Here is a 20,922-nt window from a genome sequence, read left to right on the forward strand (position 1 = left end):
CTGAAACTGAAATTCTCCTGCAGCTTGAGCGTCTCTCAGGGGTCCTGAATTGTGTTCTGGTGTCCCCCAGGGGGCGCTGCAGTAACAGAATAGAGAGCAGAGGCCTTCATGAGGGAGAGATGAATTAAGACCTCCTGTTTGATTGAACCTGTTCAAAGCTGACCTGATCATCCCCACAGAGGAGATGTTGAGCGGACATTTTTAACAAACTACAAAAACTGTTGGGTTTTTTTTGTTTGTTTTTTCTGTGGACGCTCAGAATGGACTTTCTCCAAACATATCACCCCGCCCATAGAGTCCAAGCACCAAAGTCAACTCACATTTCCATGTTATTCATTGTAATAAATAATTGTCTTAATTCACTTGTCGCTGGAAGAGATCTTTGACTTTTTGATCCAGTAGAGGTCGCCCTTGAGCACCAGCACTAAATCAAAACAAACTGCTGTTTGGCCACACCTCCTCCATACTGAAGCCTCCACTCTACTCCAGAGACACACCTCGAACCCCCCTCCACTTGCCACTATAATGAAGCACCATTAAGAGCAAGTGGCAGACATAATTGTCCTTTTCTCAAGCTGCAGTCACCTGTGTCCTGCATTGTTGTGTAAGCATGCTAATGTTAGCGCTCTTTAGTTAGATCCAAAGCAGGGATGGGCAACTTCGGTCACAGCAAGGGCCAAATCGTAGGATGCAAAAACGATTATAGTCAATTATGTCTTAAATTTAACTCAACATATACCAGTGATCAAATATTTTTATGGACATATTTATGGTTTTCATGATTTCATGGCAGATTTTGTCATGTTTATTTCATGTTTTCAATTAATTGCTGTGTAAAAATTGACCTGAGGGCCACATTGAGGGTTGATGGGGGCCGCTTGTGGCCCCCGGGCCCCCAGTTGCCCACCCCTGATCTATATTACACTTACATGACATCCAAATAATCAGTGAGTATGTTCTTCTTCTCTCTAGTTCTTGACTAAAACAACTTTTATACAAAAGGGGAGGAGCCGGCCGTCCCGTCCATGTAAACACGACTCTGACAACAACAGAGCCAGCGGGACTCGAGCTTCTCACTCATTGTAGACAGTCATGACAGAGAGACACCTGAATAATGTGTTTTTTTGGCATGCAGGAAGACCATTCATGTCGGGTTAAGTCCATTTTTTCTAGAGTATCTCATTAAACTTAAGTTACAAAGAGACAACTATTGATCCCTGAGCAAAAAATGGGAGCTGGAGGCAAGGATCAACTTTTTTGGGAAAGCAGAAACCTTAAACAGAACCTGACTTTAGGTGGACAGTCATCTACTTTGACCGGTCTAGAACACTTGAATTAGGACTATTTCTACAGAGTTCAAATGAATCCCTGTGATGGAGACCCCTTCCTGTGATCCCTGACACATCCTTAAGGGACCCCTGGGTGGCCCTCGGAGCCCACTTTTAGAGCCCTTTGGTGGTGAAACCTAAGGTCCGGTGGCCTCTCTGTGCGGCGCTGCGACCCGCCTTGCTCTGCTGTCACTCTGAGCAGCTCACAGGGCTCAGCATTTATTTTTGGACTGCCATGGCGTCTGTTGCTTCCATTTGTAGGAAGGGGGGTCGAGTTGGGCTCAACATGAACCTGCCGCTCTGACACTCCGGGCTGGGACAAGCAGGCAGCAGCCGGCCGGCCGCCCCCCAAGCAGCAGTCGCACAGGTAAACACCCCATAATTACACCTTTTATTCTCCAGATAGGGCACGGGGAAGCTGCTAGACGTGTGAGGGAGGCAGCTGGATCCCCCCTCCTCGGCAGCCAGCGATCCGACATGTTTGGAGAGCTGAGGGTGTCTTCTTCTCGTCCTCAGTGCAACATTAAAGCACCAGCAGGCTGAGCTAAGTGTTAGCCGCAAGCTGTTTTGACTCCCTGCGGCTCAAACGCACACTCCACCTGCAGGGTCACTTATCTGTCTTGTGCTGCAATGAGGCATGACTGACCGGTGACCACATTCAAGCTTTGTGTTTTAATCTTCCTTGTGTGTTCTCTTAAGAGGAATAAAGTTATTTTCCACATTTGACATCAATGTTCTTTCCTGTTCTTTAAAGGGGACCCTGCCTGGAGCACTCTGAACACCAGCAACAAGTTTTTACCTGGTACGTTCCAACTTTTTCCATCTCAAAGTCTCTGTTTTCTATGTTTGAATCCTCATAACTTCACCGGTGGTAAATGACTTTTTTGGGCTGGATTCATTTACTTGAGGGGGCTATTGTGGACCAACTTGGTTTTTTATTACGCGGCTATTATTACCCTTTCCTCTTTTGAACTTGCATCCTGAAGGTGCTCCAAATACCGAGCCTACCAGAGCCTTAAAAGGAGGAGTGGGCTCTCGAGTGTCAGGCAGGCAGCAGGTTCAGGGAAGGAGGGGGCGACAGGGGGGGGGGCCTTTAAAGACAACCAGCTCTGGCCTACATTTCACTGAGGTGACACACATAGTAAACTGAGGATATTAAACATTTGTTTTTGTGCAGACTGCATGATGCCAGCAAACCAAAACCCTTTGGACAGTCTCATCATGAACATATCTGGCTCTTGTCATGAGTTATTTTTGTTAAATGAAGCTTGTGCAGCTATATTCTTAAAATTAAAAAAACTTATTTTAGTGCTTCATTACATTTCCACCAAATGTCTCCAAAAATATTATGTTTAAAAATGAAAAAAATGTTGGTGGGTCATGTTCTGCTCGAGGTGTCTGCCTGTTAAAGGAACCTGGTCACTGATGCCAAGATTATTTTGGGGCTCTTTATGCCTTTATTTTAGAGACAGGGCAGTTGATAGAGTGGAAGAGGAGAGAGAGAGCAGCAAATGAGCCACAGGGTGGATTTGAACCCGGGCTGCCCGCTGAAGCCTCCGTACATGGGGTGCGCACACTCACCATTACGTCACCGGCACCCCCTGAGATAACGCTTGTTATGATTTGGCGTTATAAAACAAAGTAAGTGGTTGATAAAGTGAGGTACCAGGAGAATAAATCCAAACAGGTTCATACAATTTGTAATGTGCACCAAGTGCTGAAAACAGGCCAAACATAACTTATGTCAAACACAAGAGTAACATTGAGGCGTTCTCTATTAAACGATCCTTCTATGTTGAATTCTTGTTCTGGCCTGTGATTGGATGTTCTAAGTGACAGTGTATTCCTGAGGCTCTATCCTGTGATGTCATGGGGTCGGATGCTCTGCATTCACTTTCACCATTTGGCGGATATTTATACTCGGCTATATGCGTGTGTTTATGTGGGAAGAGACGCGAGAGGATCCTGACGCGACAAAATCTGCAGAATAAAGCTCAGCATGTAAACCGTCACCTCGCAGTGCAGAGGAGTTTTTCTGGTTTTTGGTTTCACAGATTTTAATATTCCTGATTGTATTAGATTAAATATGAGCTCTTACTCGTGAGGTCAGATCTAAAGTGGTTAGGAGCTGAGGCTGAAGAAGCAGCTAGAAAATCCTCTGGCACAACTGAAAGGCTTAGAAGAGGACCAAAAGCTCCAGCAACACGTGTAGTATGAAGAGCAACTTTATTAACAAATGAGACCGACGCGTTCATCAGAGTCCTCCTGGGAGTTGAGGCTGTAAAGAGATATTTGTGAATCCTTTGGTGCAGTTACATGTCTCCCTAAACACCACCCAAATGTTCATGGATTTTATTTGGGTGTTAATAAATTGGGGACATTTTCATCATAATGTGCCTTGAAATGTTCTATGGCCTAGCATGCTCAGCTCCGCAGAGAGTAGACCACTTGAAGGAACCTCTGCAAAACCCGTTTTTAGTTTGTCTCAAGCCTCATCCACAAAATACAGGCAGGTATTTTTTGTAAACAGTGGGATTCCTCCTCAGTTTAAAAAAATGATCCCGTCCAAACATGCTCAGATCTCAAAAAGATCAAAATGCACAGTTACGGATATTTTGAGCATGCCAAGTCAAAAAATGACGTCCTTGATGTGCTAAAATGTTCTCGCAATGGCTCTGTCATCCCGGCGCACGGCGTGCAGCACGAGAATAAAACTCCCCGTCTACACAAAAACACCTTAAACTGAGTTTTTGAAAATCTTCACCATGGAAGGAGTTTTTACTAAAAGTGGCACACATTTATTTCTTGTTGTTTTGTTAATAAGATAAATATAAAACTCAATTAATATATTGATTGAAAGAAAAAAAAGTGACCTAAAACACAGTTTGCTTATGAAAGGCCTAAATTCTTGCCAAACTTTAAATTACAGTTGTCACGATATTTCTGAATATCCTGATGTCGACCTTTCGTTTTATCGCCATCACCTTTACCTTTAATGCACAAAATCTCTAAATCAAAATTCAGCAAACCTTACTGCTCGTGCTAGTTTTTCACATAGTTTGCTGTAGTATTCAAGGTTCCCAGAGGATGAACCCTTTTTATGTTTCACCGTTGAACGCCGTTATCAGCACTAACTCTTAATCGTGCAGAAGAAACGTTAAAAAACAACATTTAGTGTGTCTTGAAATGTTCTGTAATCATATTCAGCTCTCCAGAAGATGAACCAGTTTGACTTTAGAAACACTTTTTTAGCTTAACTTTAAACTACTAAATCTTTCATTAAATATTTGATGGTATGTAGGACTATTGCAGAGTTTTACCTTTCCTTTAAGCTCCGCCTTCACCATTCACCTGTAAGTGACATCAAAATCAAGATATTTGTATCTACACTTTTCTTACTTTTGCTTAGGTATTCATGGTTCCCAGAGTATAAACCCCAAATGTTGTGATTGATACACCCTCCTATCCTCAAAAACTATCATCAGCTGTTTGTTTTAGGACGTACAGACAAAATGTTAATGTAAAAATTGAAATCTTTAAGATTCAATTGTCAGGCTCCCCAGAGGATGAGCTACTCTCAGTTGAAGGTTGTCCCTCCTTGCATTAACACACTGAGGATAAATGTTACAATAAAAAAAGGTAAATGTGGATTAAATGTATCACGGTATTAATTAATTATGCTGATTTAAACCTTTCTGTCTGGAGCCGCCATCATCTTTGACTATTTTTTTTGGCTCAGCTACTCCTAACTTAGGTTTGCAACCTCAAAGACTCCTTTGAACGACCTGAAAAGAGATTCAATCTTTTAAATAAATGCATTCATTTTGGACATGTATCTTCATCCTAGCTCTACTCTCACTTCAGTGTTGCTGCTCCAGTTACAAAAATAAACAGTCCAAACATCATTTAGCTCAATGTCGTGACTGCTGACTAGAGTAACATTTAAGACATGAAAAGCTGCCTGCATTAAAACATAACTGCAGTCAGTGAGTGACTTCAAACTGTTGCTGATATTTAACTTCAGGTTTGATACATTTGTCCTTCAACTGTTCCCCTGTTACATGTTTGTCTCTGAGGCCCCCATTAGGCAGATGAAGTTGCAGATGCTGCATCACAGCACTCTGATTTATTGTGTTCAGGAAAGTGATGCAGCCTGTAAAGAGCTGGGAGTCTTAAAAAAAGGAGGAAGGTGATTGGCCGATCTTCCTCGCTAAAATTAGTCTGAGGCTCAGCTGTGAGGCGGTAACATCATCCAGGAAGAGGCCGGCTCCATTCTCATGTTTGTTTTTTTCCAGCTTGCAGGATTTATCTTTGACTTTTTTAAATAACACCAACACATACGTTATGATACCATCATTAAGACATCTGTATCTGGAGTTTAGGGAAATTAAAAACCTCTTAAAGGTGAAATATTCTCCTCCTCTTCAACCAGTTTAAATATGTCTCAGAGCTCCCCAAAACGTGTGTGAAGTTTCTTGTTCTAAATCCACTCTGATCCTGTATTTGATAATGCCTATAAACCCCTCTATTTCAGCCCTGCTCAGAACAGGCTGTTTCTGTGTCTGTACCTTTAAATGTAAATGAGCTGTGTCTGACCACGCCCCCTCTCTGGAAGGACTTGGGTGTCTCGGGCTTTCTCGCTAGATGTCATATTGTTTACGGTGAGAAGGCAGACTCAGAGGTCAGGACAAACACCTAGCTGTGGGAGTGTCACCCACCTGGGGGAGGGGTTATTGCCCTTTGTGATGTCATGAAGGGAAAATCTCCAAACGGCCTGTTTGAGCACACATTTTCTGAAAAGTGGAGCAGGCAAAAGGCAAAATGAGGATGGACATTTCTCATCATTGGGGGATTTGTAGACGGATGGAGACACATATTAGTGTTATGTTGCAATGTTTAGAATTTTGACTGCAGTACCCATTTTAAACACTAGGTATCAGAGTTACATATTGCTCCTTTAAAAAGGGAGATAAAATGGACGGCACTGCCAAAGTAGAAAATCTTTTTAATTTATTTAAGAAAAAGGGTTAAAAACACAAAGAAGTCTCAGTAGAAGGATATAAAGGTGACAAAGGTGTGCAGTAGTACAGAGACACGGCTGAAGACACTACTCGGGTACATCAAAAACAAACAGAGGACATAACGTTTGATTGTATAGATCAGGTGTCTGCATGACTAAGCTTTGGGTAAATGGTTGCACCAGGTGTGCTGAGCCGAGATTCTGTCAGTTTTTATTTTCTTACTTTCATAATTATCATCTGTGTGACGCTGAAACTTGGACAGTTTGTTGACAAAGTTTACTCCCCTCATTTCTCATTGTTCAGACTGTTTGTTTGCCAAAGAGTTTACTAAAATGATTGAGAAATACAAACTTTTTCTACATAAAATACATGCATGTTTCCTGACACACACAAGGATTGATTCATCTACAAACTGCAGTGGAAAATATTACAGGAACATTAAAGCTCACAGTCAGATATATACACAAAACAAAATTTAAGAGGAAATTGGACAAATATGGACAGTTGATGTGTAAACCTTTTGGGCTTGAGCTGTTGCTTTGTTCTCTATTTTGCTGCTTGTGTGATGGCCGGTGGATGCTTGTTTGGGATCGGGGTGGAAGCTAAATGTAAGGACGACGACTCCTCAGTAATCACCATGGTATGAATCTGCAAAAGAGACAAAGAAGAAAATGTTAAAACATGCAGCAAGTGGTCTAAATTGCAATGGAGTTGGATGCATTTATTCACAGAAATGTTCCAGTTTTAACACATTATGGTTGAACAAACAGCCACACGATGGTTGTGTCATCGGAGAACTTCTGCAGGTGGCAGCTCCTAGAGTTGTAACAGAAGTCCTAGGTGTACAGGGTGAAGAGAAAAGGGGACCCTGCGGGGCCCCTGTACTGCAGACCACCATGTCAGTTACGGTCTAAGTGAGTGACACGCCCCCCTGCACACAAGATGATGATTCTTCTGTGATATTCATGGTCTTGGTCTTGACTCTGTTTCGTTCCCTAAATGTCTTGGTCTCTGAGCACTCTGGTCTTGGGTACGTCTTGGTCTCGGTTAGTGTGGTCTTGACTACATTACTATCATTATGTTTGCCAACATGTCAAAATCACAACTAGTTAAGTTACCTCTTATGATTCCCAGTCATTTAAGAATATTAGGTCTCCATTTTCTGAAATATCTAATGTGACCCAGAATCAAGAAAAGACACATTTACCATTAATATTGAAAAGAATCTCTCAGCACAATAAAATGTTACATCAACATCAACAATGTGACCATGTTACATCAACATCTTATTATCTATTTACTAAGTTTGTCTTAAGTAAATTTTTTATGGACTGCTTGGCAATAATTTTTGCCAAAAACTACAAATTCTCCTTTGTTGACAATATGTGTTTTTCTCTCTCCACAGGGTGCTTAAGCACTCATGGCTTTCGCTTATGGTGCTGTCACCCAGCCGGGCCTGTTTTCCCAGCAGTACCCCCCGCCCCTGCTGCCCAAGCCCGGGAAGGACAACATTCGGCTTCAGAAGCTCCTAAAGAGATCTGCCAAGAAAAAGTCCTCTGCTCAGGCAGCGCAGTCCGCCGCACCTTTCCGCTCCAGCCTTTCCCCTGTGAACGAAGCCAGTCCCGACCTCGAGCACAGTGACCACTCCACGCCGCCCAAGACTCCAGAGGCCCCGTTCAGCCTCTACGCAGTCCAGCAGCCTCCGCGGTTTACAGTCAGGCCGCTGTATCAACATGTTGCATCGCCTTATCCGCAGCGTGCAGCTTATGGTAGAACAGCAAGGTCCTCACCTCAGACTGTGACGATCCCATCTTACTCCTATTCCCAAAATGTCACCACTGTTTCATCATATTCTGGATCAGTCCAGGTTTCAGGAGTCTCACCAACTCCAGAGCCAGTCGCCCGGCCACCGGTACCCAAAATAGCTCTGCCAGCTTTTTCTGTGCCAGAGCCTCAAGTACCAGCTGCTGAAGTGAAAAAGCCAGCGTTTGGCACATTTGGCAACACTCATGCCGGTCTTAAACCTGTTACATCTGGAGGAACCCCACAGCCAAAACCAATAAGTCCTGGTCCAACTCCTTATCAAGCAATGGGGGCTCAAGCCTTGAAACGACCTCTGACTGTGTTGACCCCATTCAAATCCAAAAGTCCACGACCAACATTCAAAGCAACAGAACCATCGAGATCACCAAAACCGATGTTTGATGTCCCTCAAATTAGGCTCTACACGGCAAGCACATCTTTCTATGAGACATCCAGGACCCCACCGGTGTATGACACAGCTGGATTAACCAACATTGGGAGCATAGTGCCTCAAAGTAAAGCAGCAACAGAAACAAAGCAAGACTTGACACAAGCAACCGAAGTCAAAAGAGGCTCAACACCGACAACCCAGCTATCTCTGTCGGGCTCAGATCCGCAGATAAAAACAACAACTTTTGAAACTAGAAGAGGTGCTACACCAACAGCAGAGATGAATATAGTAAAAACACCTACACCTGAAATAAAACAAGCCACTCCAACATCTGAAATCAAAAGAGCTACCCCAACATCTGAAAACAGAAGAGCCACTCCCACGGCTGAAATCAAGAGAGCAACTCCGACATCTGAAATCAGAGTCAAAACACCAACTTATGAGTTCCCATCAAGAATTTCAGCAGGGCGACCGAGAACCCCGGCATACCATACCGCTCGGGCTGCAACACCTGTCTTTGAAGTCTCAAGACCCAATCCTCTCTTGTTCGCAGTGTCACCAATCACAGTAGAGCCAGAGAGGTCAAGAACGCCCAAAACGGTTTTAGCTGCAAGTACTTCTTCTGCTTCCTTAAGTGTGACGACTTCTGAGCCAAAGCCTACAGAAACATTACCAAATGGGCACATTCTTTCAGACATGAAACCTGCAGCTAAAGCAGTCCAACAAAGCATAACAAAGGCGAAATCAGAGACAGATCTGACAAGAGAAAAGATCCCATCCTCTCCAGCTGGCTCTCAAAGACTCTCTCAAACTCCTACACCTCAGCCGACAACACCAGCAGCGACTTCTTACGGCTATCAGCGGCCTAAGACTCCGACATTCGAGGCGTCCCGACTCATGACCACATCTCCTGGCTACAAGAGACCAAAAACACCTACATATGGGACATCACCTTCTGGGGCATCCCCTGTAGCCTTCCAGAGACCTAAAACCCCAACACAAGTGGCTCAGAAATCAAAGTCCTCCTATCGTGGATTGACGCCGGCTGAATATGCTGCTTATGGTGGTATCAAAACATTCACTCCTGCATTTGGTATTGCCAGTTCTGCAAAGTCAACTGAAGAGGAGGTTGGAGCAACACAAGAGGACTCAGCGGGATCTAAAACACCAAGCCAAGAAGTTCCTGTGAATGCACAATCTACAGCTGAGGTTTCGAAAGTCATAGGTAAACCCAGTGTTGAAGAGAAGGTTGCCGTAACCCCTTCAGTCCCTGTTATTATTGTTTCCCAAGCATCTGACTCCCCAGGAGCCCAAGATACCATTATGGTATCCAGTCAGGTTGTAGCAAAACATGAAAAAATGTTGATTCAGGAAACACCAAAGGCCAAACCACCAACAGTGGAGGTGAAAACCCCTGAGAAAAAGAAAGTGGTTCAAGAAGTCGCCAAAGCACAGCCAAAAACTCCTGAGGCCAAACATCCTCCGGCTAAAGGTGGAGACCAGGATCCTCTGAAGGCAGTAATAAAACTTTTAGGCAAAGATAAAGCTCAGAGCTCCGAGCTGAAGTCTGAAACTGGGACAAAAGCTGATAAAAAAGAGCCAGCAAAACCTGTAGCTGTCACCAAGGCCAAAGAAGAGGTCTCAAAGCCGAGTACTGCAGCACCTGCTCTGCATGGTAGTGAAGACAAAGGAGAAGATAAGAAAGCAGAATCAGCAACAGTAGGTAAATCCACACCTGAGAAAAGGGATGGTGAGGAACCCCTGCTAGCATCTGAGCCCCTTCTTAAGGTCATTCAAAAGCCAAAAGGAGTGAAATCTAAATTGAGCGGGTGGTCCAGGCTCAAAAAGCACATGGTGGTGGAGCAGGAGGAGCCCAAATTTCCAGAGATCGGCTCCCAGAAGGAGGCGTCAGTGCAGGACCAGAGTGAGGGGAAGAAGATTGACGAGAAGCCTGTCGAGAAGCCTGTTGACAAGCCAGACACTCAGGACGAGAATGAAGCCAAAGACTCTCCCAAGGCAACAAAGATGTGGGAAGCTGTCCTCTTCCAGATGTTCTCCACCAAAGAGAACATCATGCACCAGATTGAGTTGAACAAGAGTGAGGAGGAGAAGCAGGAAGAGAAAATGGACGAGCAGAAGGAGATACCTACGTTTGCCCACCGGCTGCCGGTGCTGCTTTTTAGTCCAAGGTTTGACGCCAAGAGGCTGAAAGAGGCGGCGTCGAGGCCGGTGACGAAGATTTCAACGGTCTTTGAGATGGGTTTGATTGGGCGGAAAGGCAAAGAAGAGGAACCAAAAGACTTTAACAGAACAGCGAGGGGGTTCACTGGTTCTTAAGCTAATATCACATATATAATATAAAGTGCCAAGATAAAAATGTAAAGGGAAAAAGTGATTTTTATGTGTTTTATGTACAGGTGCAAAAATCTTAGCTACAGAAATAATGTACAGGTCTGGATTCGTCATAGTCTTGATGATGTTTGTGACAGTGTGGTAGTAAAACTCGGCCTGAACTTTTTACTTGACAAATGCTTTGTGTTGCATTTGTGTGACTGGTTGTCTGGATGTTAAATGTTCTGTGTTTGTGGATTAGCTGGAAAGAGAGAGAGAGCTACATTTGTCTTAAAGTCATTCAGACGTGACTTCAGATTAAAGCGTTAATGTTTTAAGTAACTTCAGAGCTTCTCATTTGTTCCTTTTGACACACCTTCACCATGAATATAAAGTGTAGGGTTGTCGATTTAGATTATTTGAGTAAGGCCCCGTGTCCACCTAGCATTTTGTCTGGGCAGAAAAGCGCTGGCTTGACGCGTTTGCGCGCTGAGAAGAAAAGTGCTGCATGTCCGTCCTGTCACTATGACAATAGTCTGTTGACAATGGCCGCTGTATGACCGACACTGCTCCGTTACTTTTTACTGCATGTTTTATATTTGAGATTGTTTATTTCCCGATCAGACGCGGAGCGAGGAGGATGTGAGTACAAGACACGATCAGTAGGCGGAAATAATTTTTGCTGTCGTAGTCGTCACCTCTCTCAGTGACCAGCCTACTGTTTTGCTTTCTAGATCGCCAGAAAATGATCCCGTTATCACGAGAAAAAAGCTGATATTAACCCATTATCAAAGGTAAACAAGCTTTGCTATCTGGGGATAATGGGACAAATATTAAGAAAACAACAAACTCACTTGTTTTCAAGGGAAAATGGAGTAACCAGAATGTATGGAAGCATGTCCATTTCAGGCTTCCGTAGATTAAATAGGTATTTTACACAAAGAGTAACTTCTTTTCATTATTGCGATATCTTTTTTAATTATCTGTAATTCTAAAGACAAAAAATAACGTACAGAAGCCCTCAAAGGACGTGCATTAAAACATTTGATCTGTCTCCGTTTTCCAGTGATCATGAGAACACTTTCTCCAGATTTCAACTCATTCATCTCGGGATATTAACACCGGTTTTTCCCAAGATAAAAATTTCAACTTGAACCGTTTTTTGTCGAGATCTTGAGAAATTAACTCGTAATCACAGGAAAACCAACGATGTTATCCCAAGATGACGAGATCCACAAGTCCTGATCTCAAGAAAACTGCTGAAATTAACTCTGTCACAGGAAAATGGAGTCAAATGAAATGTATGTATGCATGTCTGTATTGGGCGTCTTTAGATTATGGAGGTGTTTAAAGTATTTCTTTACGTACAAAGACAAAACAACTTCTTTGCATTGATGCAGATATCTTTTTAATGTATCTGTAATTTGAGAGACAAAAAATAACTAGACAGACGCCATCAAAGGACATGCATTAAAACATTTGATTTGACTCCGTTTTCATGAGTGATCATGAGTACACTTTGGTTGTTTTTTTTTCGGGATCTGAACTTGAACCATTACAGGAAAACCAGCGTTGTTTACCCAAGATCACGAGATGAATAAATCCAGACATCATTTATGACAGGAAAAACAGAATTAAATACAATATACAGATGTCTGTCTGCTCAGGGTTTCCGTTCAGATCATTTGTAGTAGAGGGGAAATTCCTTTTCTCCTCAATGATCAATAAAACATTCATCTTTATTCAAATGGTGCTACTAGCCAAGACACAAGAACACATACTACTGTAGGTATTGAGCGCATATGTAGAGTATGACGTGATTTTTAAAAAAGGCTTTAGGTAGGTGAGTATGTTTGTAATTGAAGCAACTTGAAGTAACAATAGAACAACTTTTTTTTGATGATTTGACCTTCTTGATGTTCAAACAGGATGTGGTAAGACATAAACACTGATGGTAAGACGGCAAGGCACAGAAAGAGGTTCTAGTTTAATGGAGAGAGCCAGGAAAAGATTTACTAAATAAGACGTGAGGACAATGCACAATGTTTAAGGGCAGTTTGTCAGTGAAAATCTTCCTCAAAGTGAGTTTGAGTCACTTTAAAGGTTACATATTGCCCAAAAACACACTTCACCATGTTTCTCTAACTCTAATATGTGTCTCTAGTCTGTCTACAAACCCCCCAATGATGAGAAAAGTCCATCCTCTCCGTCTTTTGCCCGCTCCACATTTCAGAAAATGTGTGCTCAAACAGGCCGTTTGGAGATTTTCCCTTCATGACATCACAAAGGGCAGTAACCCCTCCCACAGGTGGGTGACACTCCCACAGCTAGGTGTTTGTTCTGCCCTCTGAGTCTGCCTTCTCACCGTAAAAAATAGGGCATGGAGCGAGATAGCCCGAGACACCCAAGCCCTTCCAGAGAGGGGGCGTGGTCAGACACAGCTCATTTACATTTAAAGGTACAGACACAGAAACAGCCTGTTCTGAGCAGGGCTGAAATAGAGGGGTTTATAGGCATGATAAAATACAGGATCAGAGTGGATTTAGAACAAGAAACTTCACAGACATGTTTTGGGGAGCTCTGAGACTTATTTAAACTGGTTGGAGAGGAGGAGAATATGTGACCTTTAACACATCTTCAAGCTCAAAAAAACTTCTGTGATTGGTCGATATCATTCAGATTCTCCACCATAACATCATGCATGATGTGCTTATAGCATCAGAGTTGGGGCATATCAACTACTTTCGTTTTAGACGCTTGTTCTGGTTTGTGTTCTGCAATTTTTAATACTTTGTTAAAAAAAAGTGGGGTTTTTTGGAGTGTGAGCTCTTGTGAATGATTTACTTAAGTGCTGTTTTGATCAAAGAAAGATTTCCTGTGATTCCATCTTTGTCACTTGAGAAAAAATAAACAAGCAGAGTTCACTCATCCCGTCTCTATTTTGTTGTTTCATATATGACTCCACCTGAGTGGGAAAAATGTATCATTTAAGGTTTGTTACATTTAGGAGTTTAAACTTAATCATATGCGATAACAGAGACTAAAACAGCTAATTGTTATTACAGGAGCCGCTTTAAGTTGGTTTAACTCCTTTTTTGTTAATGATGAGTCTTCTATGCACACTGAAGTTAGCCATGGAGTTCCACCAGATTCTGTGCTGGGACCGATTCTTTTCACTGTAAACATGCTTCCTCTGTGTAAATTCGAAGCTTGATCCAAAGGCAACTGGACTAGGTTGAAGATCAATCAACCAACCATCAACCTAGTCCAGTTGCCTTTGGATCAAGTTTATAATTTAACATGACCATGATGACTGAGAACCTACACAGACATCTTCCTCTGTGTAATATCTTGAGGAAACACACAATAGGCTGAGATAACTTCTAATAGACTTTCCAGCAGGATTTTCTCACTCCGTTTCTGATCTTACCAGATTGTCCGTTGGTGAACTCTTCTCTGTCCTCATCTTCGATGGGAATCTTTTCGTACTTTCCGTGACCGGTGACGATGAACTTGTACTTTTTACCAGTGGCTGAACCCTAAAGCAAGAAGAGACAAACGGGTTCACTTTGGTGTGTTTCTGCTCGTGGAGCTTATTAGAAACATGCAGAGGCTTTTTAGGTCGGGTACAATCACTTCTATCTAAACCAGTTCTCTTGCCCGCTTCCATCGCTGCAACACCTGTTGGTTTGACCTGATAACTGGTCTCCTATCCGACAAACCGAGGGGCGTCCAATACGGCCGTGTGGGGGTCCCTTAAAATCGCCTACCTTCTCTGGTCCAAACAAATCCAGAGCATTCAGGACCAGAATCTAAAGTTAGAAGGAGGGCATACTGGCTGCTGCATTGTTGTAAGAGAAGCCAGCACTTCAACATAGCATGTTTCCTTAATGTCTGATCATATAGTAAGGTCACTTTATCGTTTCACTCACTTTATGTTACTCCTTAATATATGTGCAATTAAAACAACTTGAATAATATAGACGATGTTTAAACAAGAAGTAAAAAGAATGTCTCATATTTATATCTCTCACCTTGGCTCTGTGTCCCGGCTGCTCTGATGAGTCTCTGATCCCCTCCCACATGTTCTTTTTCTGCATCACGTCTCCGGCCTTCACATCCTGACAAATCAATGATAAATACAAAACATGGAATAAAATAAGGAAAGTAAAAAAGAGAAAAAGTATAAAGACAGAATGTTGAAGAAATACGGCTATGTACCAAGTGGAGATTATTAAAGAAATTAGCCATGCACAAAAGAGCAGAGAGTTAAAGAGTTAAAGAGTTAAAAGCAAAGTGCAGTTTTAACAGTAGGTAATAAATACATTTGTTTCCAATCAAAAGATGAATATAGAAGAAGTCCTTCAGCAGCTGTTTTGAACATGATGTTTGTTCTTTCTCCTCTAGAGGGAAACCTCACATTACAAACTTTTTCCTCCGTCCTGAACACATCATTACGCTGTCACTCAAATTATGAATGGACTTGAGCTTGCATATTTCTTTTCTAGTCTTGGACATGTAGCTGCAGGAGCTGGGGATCGAACCCACAACCTTCCAGTGAAAACAGTCTTTTATAAGTCATGCACTTGTAATCCTTCCTGATTTTAAAGAAGAGGCAAACATAGGCTGCTCCCCAATTTACCCACGCTCCTCTAATTAACTTTGTTGTGAATAAATGTAAGCAACCTTTTTCTCCTCCAGTGACACTTTACGACAGAAATATTTAATCAGTGAGTTCATGCGAGGGTCTGCTGCGCTTAGTGGGAAATTAAAAAAACAATTAAAAGACTGTTTTCATGGCGTTGTTGCTTGTTTGACATCAAACATCGATGTGTTCGGTCTCTTTAAGAACTCCAGCTCTGGCTCAGTCTTAAACACATTATTTATTCTTTAAGTTGTTTAATAAATGAAGCCACAGAGGAGGAAGACACAGGACGAGGAATGAGTGAGAACTGAACGTGTTCATGTTGTTTTCAGACTTACTGTCGGTCTGCACGGAGACTGTCTGCCGCCATCAGATGGACCTTTAACCCACTGAGTGATCCGGTTGGCCACGCCCACCTTCAACCCCTCCGTGTCCTGATTCAGAAAAAATAAGAAAGTGTTTTCAACAACATACTTTTGATTTTAATGGACTCTTTCAACATGTTGCCTCCATGTTTTTCTCCAGATGTAAATAAACACAACAACATCATCAGCGAATGTGCAATTTGTTGACGCAAAAGAGGACCGCCTTCCCCGTATGTTGCACAAAGTAAACGCCATGTTTTTAAAAGTTCATGTTTAAAAACTATTTTATCAAAATCTGCGCTCTTTGTCAACAGGTTCTCAGCAGCTGTTTTTTTAAAGACTCGTTGTTTGAGTGAAATCCGTCCTTCGAGTGGTTCCTCACCTTGCAGGGCGCCCCCTTGCTGGGACTCGGGTTCCAGGCGTCTCCCGCCTCAAACAGGTTTTTCTTTGAGGCGACGACCTCGGGTGAGCTGGGCAGGTCGCTGAGTGACGCCTTCACTGCCCGCAACTCCTGGGAGTTCTTCCCAACAACAACAACAAGACAACAAAATATGAAAACCATATTTTAAGAATGTTAACACACCAAACAACAAATCAACAAATATAGTTTTGGGGCATAAAAAGACCCAAAATAAACCTTAAAAATACATCTACTTGTTTACCTTTTTTCAGTTATTTGCAGCCCTTGGCTCTCTAATGTGTTAAAGTTATCTCAGAGTTCTCCTTGTTGCACTTTGTGTTGAAATTGATTGAACTGTTTTTAAGCTCTCCATAAATCAGAGTCTTTGTGATAACCCCGGGTCACTGAGCGTGCCTGGTAATACGCCCGGGAACTGCCCGAGGTGAAAACAGGGAGCGGAAAGAAAAAAACAAAGTGTCCCCTCATATATCTGTCCGACTCCCCCCGTGCAGCTGGGACGTCGCCCAGGTGCTGCAGAGATTTGTGAACGCAGCACGGAAAGGGTCAGAGCTGCTTTGTGCCGCTCCGCTGGTTTGAAACAAAGAGGGTCCAAAAGTTCAACAGACACTTCTGAGTGTGCAGAAAAAAACACAGGATTTGATGAATTTAAAGGAAGTGATATCATCCATCATCCTGGATTTTATTATCCTCTCTCTAAAGCAGCCATATGATCATTCATCTGTGTCTTTTTATGTTTGTTTGGTTTGTTTTTGTGATGTAATGCTTCAGCCTAATCCTTTACACACCTGTACATCTCAAAGACCAAATATACAAAAACAACACATGTTCACCCAGGTTCACGCTCTGACGTCACCCGTCTGTTCCTGCAGGGGGTGCTGGAGTCCCATCGATGGCGGTCTCCATGCTGGAAATGCTGTCTCAGTCTAACTTTCAGTCAACCTAACGACAGGCTGAGAGCTGGAGCTCAGGTGGGTTTTAAACCTCCTGACAAACCGTTACACGGCGCCCGCCTGTCAATCAGGTCAGCTACACTCCTTATTGTGAATAACTCTTATCCTTCATCAAATCAAAACTGATGAGTCATCAAAACATTCACCCCTCGTACAGTGTGTGTTGATCGAGACATGAGCTAATCAGACCTATTTGGTTTTTTGAACCAGGCTGTAAACATGTTAATCTCTGCTGTAAAAACAGGCTTTTTAGATTGGGTGTGTATGTGACTTCCTGTGCTTCTGCAGCCAGCCTCTAGTGGACACTCAAGGAACTGCAGGATTTTACACTGCAGGAGGTTGCCGCTTGTTGCAAATAAGTGAAATACAGTATCACATAATCATAAATAATCTCACATTTAAGCTTAAGTGTTCCTTTCTAACAAGCACATGTATGCCTCTCCGCCCTTGTGTGCATTTTTTGTGTTTGTTGTGTGTGTGTGTGTGTACAGTATGTGAGTGTGTGAGTGTGAGCTGACCTCCACAGCGTGTGCGTACTGCTCCATCTTGTCGTCGATCTTTGGCAGCAGGACGAGCGGCTGCGTCTTCTTAAAGCTGTTACTGATTCACACAAAAAGACACAAAACACAAACAGTGAGAACGCCGGAAACAAAGGAGTCGCTGTGACCACGTGCGTTCATTCTGACCATATGTTCTCCTTAATTTCCACCTTTAGACACTTCTCATCCTGTATTATTCTCCTTTCATGTTGTCAGTCTCTGGAACCTATAGAGCAGCTTTGCATGATTTTCAGCTCAAAAAAAAACTCATTTATCTGAGCGTCAGTTAAAACCCTTGGCTCCAGCCTCGGCCTGAATTGGTTTGTCTCAGATCTTAGACGGCCCGGAGCCACCGTACCTCAACAATCACTCAGAGAAAACAGAGGCAGAACAGCCGCCTGCATCTGGACAGAGTTAAAAACCAGGACATAAATCTGAGCTAAGGAGGGGGGGGGATGCTCTGAGAGGAGGAGAGGTCACCTCTGACCCTTTTCATCAGTGTTTACCTTTAGGATGCACAAACCATGAGAGACATGGAGCTGCAGGCAGCGGCCAGAGCGACCAGTTCACTGACAGAAAACAACTGATTGTGATTTATCATTCAGGTCCTTCATCACTCCAAGAACCAAATCTTCTTCTACTTCTGGCCTGAACTCCATAGAGAGCCGATGATGGTATGTTCAAGAGGAAGATGAGAGGCACAGAGACCCAACAAAATGGACGAGCTAAAGGCCGCTATCAAAGGTCAGAAGTCAAGCGTGAGGTCTCCACAGTCAGTGATCTGGGGTGCCATATTATCTTCTGGTTTTGGGTAAGGGACTTGGCACTTCACCCCAGAGCCAGAACTACCACTAACTGGTTCTCTGACTGTGGTGTTACTCTGCTTGATCAGCCAGACAACTCACACCTGACCTGATCCCTGAAGAAGCTATATAAGCTAGTATACAAAGACGGATGTACGATGTAAATGTGTGATTCACCTTTTCTTCAGCGAGCGGTTTAGCGACTCCGTTCTCTCCGTTATCTGAAAGAGAAAAATAAAAAGTCTGATGTCATTTAATGAAAGTGTGTTCATTACAGCTCAGATCAGACCAACACGACTCAGTCCAAGTCAAATAGAGACAAACGAGTCTGGTGACCTTCATCAAACTGTATGAGACGTCACAGTGGTGATCGGAGCAATGCATTATGGGAAAAACAACAACTGTTTTTTGGCTTGTGTCAGATGTTTGAAATAAAATCTTTTGAAGGATTTGAACCCTAAGATGTTAGATCTGAAAAGAGTTCAGGAACAGCTCCGTCTATTTTGTTGTTTTTTTTAGCTTAGAGTATTTAAATGTTTCATATACCTAAAAAAAACCTTCTGACAGAGGGTTGATGAGGGGCGCTGGTGGCACAATGGTTAGTGCGTGTGCCCCATGTATGGAGGCTATGGTCTTCCATGCAGGCAGCCCAGGTTCAAATCCCACCTGTGGCTCCTTTCCCGCATTTCATTCCCCACTCTCTCTCTCCCTGATTTCCAACTCTATCCACTGTCTTATCTCTTCAATGAAGAAAAAATAAATCTTAATAAATAAATAAAAGACGCTTGATGAGCCCATTTGAAGGCAAATTAGACATCAAGATCCTGAAAATCCTGAACAAAATGAAGGCTCATGAATTCATAGGATATTTCTCTTATCTTTGTCGCTAGTTTTAATCATTGATACATTCGGCGCTTTAGACGTAGTATAAGTAAGGAAGCACAAGTATTCCTGTGAAAGTTCAGCACAACGAGGAAACAAAAGACCCAGAAGGTGCACAGATCAAACATGCAGTGTCATGCACATCAAATATCAATGATTGACATTTAACACAACGAAGACCAACAGTCAAGACTGTTTCTTATCCTTAATCTTGGTAACCATTTAAAAGAGCAGAGAAGCACTCCCATGATTCCCCGCCTCAACTTCATCTATTGTTATTGTTTTGATTGAGAGCCCCCTGGTGGTGAACTTTACATACTGTGCCTTTAAGGTCTAATATGAACTTTTTTTAAATCCTCATTAATCTCATCCTATTTTGTCCCTTCAGGCTCTCGTAGATAGTCGTCCTCAGTGTCTCCCTGTAGTCTCAGTGATGTAAAAGAAGGACACTGCTGCATCTTTGAAATGTCTCATTTCACTTCAACAAACTCTCAGATAGCTCAGCTGACGAGTCCAAAGTAATATCCACCTTATGACATCACCCATTGACCTTTGTTACCGTTCCTTTGAGCTGTTTGACCTCAGTTTGGGATCTCTAACCACTTCCTGTTTCTGTGAACTTTATGTCCTAACCTTCATTCTACAGAAAGGGCCTTACTTTATTTCATAATAAAAGCACGGTTGAATTCAAACAGCAAGTAAAGTACTCTCAGCTTAAAGGCAGGGTTGGTAACTTTCTAAAACTAGCATGATTTTGTAAGTAGCATTCCCTCTGTTTCTGTCTACACCCCCTCCCCTCTGTGCTCCCTCAAAGCCTTGCCCCTCACTAACATGCACGAGCGCCGTTTCTCCAGAAGCGGACCTCACGGTGGTTGTTGGTCGCATCAGCAACAATGATGAGCAGGCGTATACAGGGGAGGTTGGAAACCTGTCACAGTGGTGCCAGGACAACAACCTGCTCCTGAACGTCAGCAAAACCAAGGAGCTGATTGTGGACTTCAAAAGAGGACTGCAGAGGGATTACACTCCACTGAGAATTGATGGGATGCTTGTGGACAGGGTGTGCAGCTTCAAGTACCTGGGGGTGCACATCTCTGAGGATTAACATGGACAACCCACATAGACAGTCAGGTGAAGAGGGCGAGGCAGCGCCTCTATCACCTCAGACAGCTGAGGAAATTCAAAGTCTCTGTGAAGGTCCTGAAGACTTTCTATTCCGGAGCGGTGGAGAGTGAGCTGACTGGAAACATCACCCAGTGGTACGGGAACAGCACTGTACTTGACCGAAGAGCCCTGCAGAGGGTGCTGAAATCAGCAGAGCGTACCATGGGTACAACACTCCCCACCCTCCAGGACATCTTCACAAGGAGGAGCACAGCCAGGGCAAACAGGATCATGAGTGATCCCCACCACCCAGGTAACGGACTGTTTACTTGGCTACCC

General features: G+C 43.1%; 2 protein-coding genes and 1 non-coding gene across 4 annotated transcripts in view; 2 read left to right on the forward strand and 1 right to left on the reverse strand.

The window, feature by feature from the left end:
• The first annotated feature begins 1,543 nt into the window (after positions 1-1,543).
• On the forward strand, positions 1,544-8,324 carry LOC109984845 (proline rich 33). Its single transcript, XR_010666656.1, has 3 exons — positions 1,544-1,695; positions 2,083-2,130; positions 7,755-8,324. It is a non-coding gene; the product is annotated as a proline rich 33 (transcript).
• lsp1a (lymphocyte specific protein 1 a) overlaps positions 6,322-20,922 on the reverse strand; it is a 30,453-nt gene continuing 15,852 nt past the window's right edge. For both annotated transcript variants that reach the window (XM_065956820.1, XM_020634992.3), the window contains exons 7-13: positions 18,775-18,818; positions 17,774-17,855; positions 16,267-16,404; positions 15,858-15,953; positions 14,909-14,995; positions 14,305-14,413; positions 6,322-6,997 (exon numbers count right to left, since the gene is read on the reverse strand). In XM_065956820.1, coding sequence (XP_065812892.1) covers positions 6,975-6,997; positions 14,305-14,413; positions 14,909-14,995; positions 15,858-15,953; positions 16,267-16,404; positions 17,774-17,855; positions 18,775-18,818 — 579 coding nt within the window. In that variant the 3' untranslated portion in view covers positions 6,322-6,974. The remainder of the gene's footprint in view (positions 6,998-14,304; positions 14,414-14,908; positions 14,996-15,857; positions 15,954-16,266; positions 16,405-17,773; positions 17,856-18,774; positions 18,819-20,922) is intronic.
• prr33 (proline rich 33) lies at positions 8,511-11,216 on the forward strand. Its single transcript, XM_065956819.1, has one exon. The coding sequence runs from the start codon at positions 8,547-8,549 to the stop codon at positions 10,878-10,880; it is 2,334 nt and encodes a 777-aa protein (XP_065812891.1). The 5' UTR covers positions 8,511-8,546; the 3' UTR covers positions 10,881-11,216.

Source organism: Labrus bergylta, chromosome 7 (assembly GCF_963930695.1).
Source record: "Labrus bergylta chromosome 7, fLabBer1.1, whole genome shotgun sequence".
NCBI lineage: Eukaryota > Metazoa > Chordata > Actinopteri > Labriformes > Labridae > Labrus > Labrus bergylta.